The 7,627-nt window shown below is 34.6% G+C and overlaps 1 protein-coding gene across 1 annotated transcript; it reads left to right on the top strand.

Moving 5' to 3' along the window:
• The first annotated feature begins 3,045 nt into the window (after positions 1-3,045).
• LOC121125285 (roundabout homolog 1) lies at positions 3,046-6,897 on the top strand. Its single transcript, XM_040720449.2, has 5 exons — positions 3,046-3,312; positions 3,559-3,852; positions 3,916-5,249; positions 5,318-6,001; positions 6,075-6,897. The coding sequence occupies exons 1-5, from the start codon at positions 3,264-3,266 to the stop codon at positions 6,651-6,653; spliced, it is 2,940 nt and encodes a 979-aa protein (XP_040576383.1). The 5' UTR covers positions 3,046-3,263; the 3' UTR covers positions 6,654-6,897.
• Positions 6,898-7,627: the final 730 nt, after the last annotated feature.

Below are 7,627 nucleotides of genomic sequence, written 5' to 3'. Positions count from 1 at the left end.
TTTTGAGTCATCTGGCCAACCGTTTTCGCTTTCTTCGAAGGAAACCCATAAGATATGGTACTTTTCTTTTTACTGGTGGTCTCCATCTTTGACAACCTCTCAAACAATATTGAGTTAAAAAATGACAAAACTGTCCATAAAGTTTATTTACTACGAAATCATATCTTTCTCACACAATCTAGCATAAACCAATCGTACTTTTACAATGCAAGATACACATCACTAAAGCCATCTATTAGAAAAATAGTAAAATTAAGAACTGAGAGGACCCAAGGTAATAATGACATCATTACCTAGGAGTTGATTAAATTGGATAAAGGTGGCATAATTAAACCCAAAAAATATATTATCCATAATCTGATGCGACATTCTGTCGCTTGGGGACAAACGTAAATGAATAAAAAAAAGGGTATTTCATGTTAAAGGAGGAATATACATCCTGTACGAATCCATTGAACTTTTAAAACCCTCATAGTAATGTCAGATTGGCATTAGAACCATGGATGGGACCTGAACAACTGGGCCTCTGAAGTTAGCGCTTTGTTCATACAAAACGAGACACTTTATCAGAACGGAATTCTTCCCACTTGACCTTTCATTTCGATTCGAAAGTTATCTCCTCAGCTCCAATCATATCCAATATTCTAACGGTGATTGGTTGATTTAAAATTACCTCTTTACAAGTTGTGAACAATTTCCAGCAATGATTGAATAGTCATTTCATAGCTGGAAGAACTGGCGACCTACAAAAGGATTTTGTATATTTTTTTCGATGAAAGGTTGCGTGATACAATAAGGTAAGGATGTAACCTATATTATATATTAAAAAATATTATTATTCAGGGAATTATATTATTTTTTCTGCACTCTCTGCCACTTTGTTTACAAACTTTTATAAGTAAACAAAGATTTCATGACCCATGAGGTCCATTTGAGTAAAATATGAAACTCATTTTGAGAAGGAAATTTATATTGTTTTATAATAAAAAAAACGTCTTTACGAATGAAATATGGACACAGTTTTTTGAAAGGCCACAATAAGTCTTGGCCTTTCAAAAAAGATCGTTCTAATAATAAACTAAAATACAACATTCATCTTTTAAAAAAATCTTATTTCCTGCTTCGAAAAAAAAAGTCATTTAAAAAAGTAAGATCTCTTTATTTTATTATTTAGATAAATGAAAATATCTAACATAAAACCAATTTTACAAATTGGCATTTAAGACTTGTACAATTAGTTTTGAATAGGACCTCACAATAGCTCTGTAGTACATATTACTTCCAGTATATTGAAATATTATGGACATGAAGGAGTATTCAATGCAATGATTAAGTCGTTTACTCTTCATAAAACCCTTTGATGGAGTTTAATCAAGGTATATTGTCAATGTGTTCAATTTGCACAGTCAAAATATTCACTTTCAGCAGGGAGTCAACTCAAAATTGTATAATATCTTTCGATTCCCTCCAAAGAAAATAACAACAGTTGACAGAATATCATTACAAATTGGCAATATTTCATTTGAATTAGGTATGGTTTTTTTCTTCTTCACTTTCTATAATATCCGCTAATAAGTGTATAAAATAATTTTCTTTAAAAGTTTTAAGCCTTTCTATGTGTCATTGATGAAGATTCCCTTGATCAAATTTCGTTATTAAGGCTATAATAGGCTGCCATTTTTAAAATGTTCAACCGTTCTTTCATATATATTATTTTACCATAGTTAAAATGATACGAAAAAGAGGGAGTTTTGAACGAGTTGAAAACGACTAAACAAATAGTTAACTCTTACCATTTTCGTTAAACAAGGTTTGACGATATAATTAAAAAAATTTATGCGAAAGTTATCGGATTCAGCTTAATAATACCGACTCCGCCGATCCTTGTGCATGAAACCGGTTGGATTTTCAAGTATTTTCGAATGTCCTTTACGACTAATGAGTAAAAGTTGTGATGTGCTACGAAAATCACCTATGCAAAATTTCATTGTCCTCAATCTTGATCAAATTATGAAAACATACAAAAACCATTTACTTAATGAATATGTATGCTAAAAGGACATTTTTAGTGATTTGCCTAAAATAATTTGGATAAAAATTTATTTAAGCTATAAAAAGTGGGGTTTTTTTATAAAAAATTTCAGTAAAATTAAAAAGTTAGGGAAATTTGATGATCCACGTATAGCGCGCATTTATTTTTATATATTTTTTTCACATTTTCAGAAGGAAAGGATCAAAATTTTCTTATGTTATTCTTGTTTTTTTTTTTTTTTTTTGCTCTTTATAGTAGTTTTAGAAAAAAACTTTATTAATATGTTTTATTGGTTACAATATTAACTATTATAATTAATTTATGCAAAATAATGATGATTGCTGTATTTTAATCCGTATTGAGTAAATAAATAACTCAATGTCTTCTTTCTAACTTTGATGTGATACCTAAAGATGCCATTTTAGAGTAATGAGCTTTTGAATAGATATTTTTCTCACCCTATTATAACTTTTTCGAACCACCTCTAATTGAAATTCGATAAAAGTTGATAAACAAACACCTCTATGGTACGATAAAGAACAATATTATGATTTAATTTTCAATTTAAAAAGGGTCTATTGTATAAAGAATTGGTTTATCGAGTCGAATATTTTTTACACATGCACCCTGTATTAGGTACTTAAAAGAAATAACTGAATCATTCCACAAATATTTAACTTCTTTATGTATTGATAAGACAAATATCAATTCAATCACCCCGCTTATAGAAGTACATTCAATTTCTTTCTTTTTAAAAATATTAATTCAATTTAAAAAATGCCAAAAAGGTGCTAAAGACACCGATTATCTTTTCTTTTTGTTCCCTTCGGTCCTAATATCATATGTAAAAAGAAAAAAAAAACCATAGAATATGTTTTTGTACTAGTATTAATATCTATATTCACTTTTATAAAGTGCGCGTTTTCACGTACCTACAAAAGAGCGCTGCTTTCGCGTTTAAGCGTGCCCGCTTTTTTTTTCTTTGGTTGTAATGTTCTGCGCTACGATGATTCAATAATAACGTATCTTTTTTAGTTTCAATCTTGTGTTCCATGTGAGAGGATCAAGTGTTTTCATATTTTTTGATCATTGGGTTTTTTTGAGTGTGTTCCTTGATAAATAAAATAATTACGATTAATTAATATTCATGACTATGTTAGTGCATTCATCTTAGAGTCAAAATATAGTTTGATTCAATTATACAAAGTGTCGATTAACATCTAAAAACATCATGGATCTCAAAATATTTTACGTCTATTTTTTGCTTGAATCTGTTTTTGGTAAGTTTTCAAATAACATAAATTTACTGCTTTTTGTAATATTTTCACCCCATTTTTTTTTATTTATTATTTTCTTAAAAACAAAACAAAGTAATTTTTATTTTTATGTTGTCTTCTTTATTTTCTCATGTTAAATGATGCATTTTAAAGTCTTGAAAAAATTCCTTTGAAAAAGCAAAAAGCTTTTTCAGCCCTCCCAATTTTTCGTTTCGGTAGATTAAAAATTGAATTTTTTTTCTTGCACAGCTTCTCCCTCAATTCCGGAAATCACTCATCATCCCTTAAACACAACTGTCATCCGTGGGGAACCCTTGACTCTCGAATGCCGCTCTTCCGGCTTCCCACCACCTCAAATCCGTTGGTTCAAAAATGGTTCCCCACTTTTTACATCCCCGGATCGAATGATCCTTCCTGATGGATCCCTCCTTTTTCTCCGAGTGTTTCACTCCAAAAAAGAAACGGACTCAGGGGACTATCACTGCACGGCGACCAACTCCCAAGGCTCTGCATCAAGTCACATTGCCACTCTTGAAATAGCTTGTAAGTCATTCTTTTTTTTTATCATTCACGAAGCATTTCTTAACGTTATTGTTATCCTTAAAGATATGAAGGATGAGTTTAAAGCATTGCCCAGAGATACGGAAGCCACTCTTGGACGAGACATTGTTTTAGAATGTTCTCCTCCTGCTGGACATCCAGAGCCAGTTGTCAAATGGAAAAGGGATGGAGATCATTTAGATCTCACCTCATCTAAACGGATCAAAATTGACGGACAAGGAAATTTACTCATTCAGTCTGTTCAAAAAAGTGATGAGGGTCGATACCAGTGCTCCGCTGGGAACATTGCAAATAAGAAAATGTCCAAGGCAGTGCGATTAAATGTCAATGCTCCTCCCCATTTCATTTCCAAGCCAAAAGACATCAATGCCATTGCGGGTGAAGAGGCCTTTATCGATTGTCGTGTGGGAGGAGATCCCTACCCAGATGTAACATGGACGAAAGAGAGAGGAGACATTGATATTTCCAAGTTAAAGATTGTAAGTGGAAAAGGACTCCGAATCAAAAATGTGAATTCTCATGATAGTGGCCGTTACATCTGCACTGCTAAGAATAGAGCGGGTGTCATTTCCTCAAGCTCTTTCTTGACAATATCAATTCCCCCAGTCATTACGGAACGTCCATTAATGAATGTGCAGGTACGAGTGTCGGAAGATCCAATTGAGTTGCATTGTGGGGTTTCTGGATCTCCTAGTCCATTTGTATATTGGTCTAGAGAAGCAGATGCGGAAGCTGGACTTCTCATACTCCCTGGAGAGGATAAACATGGGATTATTGTAAAGGTCGATGGAACTCTTTACATAGAGAATCCGCAAACAATGCATTCGGGACATTATACATGCACTGCCGTAAATGATGCAGGATCTGCTATTGCCCGCTCTCATGTATTAGTGTACGACCCCATTCATCAAGACTCATTTCCTGACACAAATGCAGGATTAGAACTGGACGAGGCAAGAATTGTCACTACTTTGGAAGAGGGTGTGCGAATCAGTGATATTTCTGCAGTGAGTTCCACGTCCTTAAAAGTCAAATGGCACATTACTGCAAGGCACAAATATATTGATGGATTTTACATTCGATATAGAAAAGTAGAGGACCCCATAGTGGCCACAGTTCGAGTTTTACGCTCAGATTTGACCACCTCTTTTGTGATTGATAATTTAGAAGAGCATTCTGAATATGAAGTGTTTATTCAGCCGTATTTCCAAAACATTGTTGGAAAACCTGCCTCCATCAAAAGAATCATCACTCATCCAGATCTTCCTTCAGAGGCTCCGTTGATTCGTGAAGCCCGTCTTCTTAATTCTACAACAGTTTTCTTATCTTGGAACACCATATCTCCACAACACATCAACGGACCCCTCAGAGGATATGAGGTAATATTTCTATTTATAAAACATTGTGTATATAGTTTTAGCAATGCTCATCATTTTATTTATTTTAGATTTTAATCAAAGGAAATGGAACTTCAGTTAACAACACTGTCGATGCTGAAACAAATGAAGTCACTTTGATTGTGAACGGAATGGCTCCAAACAAGATTTACATGATTCAAATCTCTGTCATCAATTCCATTGGACACGGGCCCTTCTCATCACCCTTGGAGATATCCAAGGGCTTTTTTGATGAAGCACACACCCCTCACCTACCCATAGATCATGGAAATAAGGATGTGAAGACCACATGGATCATTGCTATCGTGGCCGTACTCACCTTCGTTCTCATCTTCATTTCTGGCGTTTTTTTCTATAAACGAAAATTCCACTCCTTGGAAAATCTTCAGGGGAAGCCCTTGCCACAAGGATATCTACCAACAAGCACTTCTTCTGAGGAGTTTCATTGTCATTTATACCAGAAAACAAATTCTGGTAAATTACACACTGGACTCTGGATTGATAGAGACTATGAAAAATCATCCAATTCCTCGGAAAAGAAGTTATTAAATGATGCTCGTACACCACAGTCAAGCTCATCTGGACATTCAGATACGGAGTATGCCTACGTTGATAACAAACACAACATTTCTTCCTTTACGACAAGTAGCGGAGGATCATCCACTGGTCGAAAAGCAATGGAATCACCAGAGCCTTACGCCACAACAGATATCCTGCAGACAAATTATTCTAGAGTAAGTTTAGAACATTCTGTGGAGGTTCACTTCTGAAACAGACATACTAACCTTTTTTGTCTTCTATTTTCAGCCTTTGTCAACCAAGAGTGGCCCTTGCTGTAATACATCCTGTCATTACGCAGATCCCATTTTCGTGTCACGTAAATGTTCCACCTCTGGTGAATCCCATAGCTGCGATAACCTCATCAACACAAATGGAGTAGTAAGACCTTCGCTAAACCAAGTTCCTAATCTCCTAGAGATGATCCCCCCACCTCCAGTACACCCTCCACCACCCCACTCAGTCCATTATTGTCAATCAGAAGTACGTTGCTCACACGAGAGCATGATCTCACCCCAGTATTTATTTCACCACCCCGTCTACACATCTTGTTCCGCAACCCCAACCTATACCAAATCATCATCTACACCAAGATCCATGAGACAAAACCTTCATCGAGCTTCAGATAAATCCTTATCCAATGAGCCGTCGACCTCAAACTCCAGCTCGGCTTCTAGAAGACTTAATAACTTTGATAGGCATCCATTCCCTGAGGGAGGACAGTGTCGTTTGGTGCAGCAGCCAACCCAGCAACGAAGGAGTTTATCTCCGAGTGAGTCCTCTGATGAGGATGAATCATCCTCATATTATCCTCGTATTCAGAAGTAAAAAAAACCCCGAAGATTTATGTTATCTCCAGTATTCATTCAGTTATCCAATTTTGATTTTTGAAGACTTTTTCACAAAAAAAAGTAAACAAGAAAAATTGAACAAAGAATAATTTCTTCAAGAACAAAAAAAAAAAACAAAAATTATTATATTAGTCATTGTTATGAAACATATTTTATATCGTATTATCATTAATAATTATTATTTTATTAAAGAATATATGCCTCACATTATGCTCTATAAATTTGAGTACGCGATCATCATCTACTTGAGTTTCAAGATTCAATGGACATTCATTGATGAGAGTCTCTTGAGAATACTTGAGAAGGAGGAGTTGTAAATACTCGTATAAAAAAAAAGAGAACAAGAGAGAATTGAGTAATACGATCGCTTTATTGTTCAAAGCATCTGCGAATCGATTAGCAGCAAACTTTTACAATACAACATAGGGTTGTTTTTGAACTGCTGTTGTGTTTTATGAATGTATTGTGATTACTTTTTTTTTTTTGAACCTGTGGAGCAAGGGAAAGAATCTTCTTCATACTATGCTATTATATATTTTCTTTTCATACATTCGCACCCAGTGGCGTGCATCTGGCAAGCAGGCATTAATAGTCTTCATTTGATATTTAAAACTATAGTTATACACCTGAGCGGGCAAAAGTATCTGAACATATATCTAATTGTCTTTTTTTTTTTTTAGTATAGTGCGTTTATCTTGCTTGAAAGTATTGTCCATTGACAACAACCTTTGCTATTAATACATTAATCTGTCTGTCCTGTTTTAATATGAAACAGCAAGAGAACAAACGTAACGGCGTCATAAAGTTATTCATTAACTTTATGAGTAAAACTTCACCTTGAACGCTGCCTACAGCCCCAAAGAATGATTACTGGATGGTAGAGGACAGGGTTAATGTTCCTCCTGTGATACAGACCAAGCTCCTGACTAACTAAAGTTTATGTGTGTTTCT

Source organism: Lepeophtheirus salmonis, chromosome 10, assembly GCF_016086655.4.
Source record: "Lepeophtheirus salmonis chromosome 10, UVic_Lsal_1.4, whole genome shotgun sequence".
NCBI lineage: Eukaryota > Metazoa > Arthropoda > Copepoda > Siphonostomatoida > Caligidae > Lepeophtheirus > Lepeophtheirus salmonis.
This window is presented reverse-complemented; position numbering and strand designations above follow the sequence as displayed.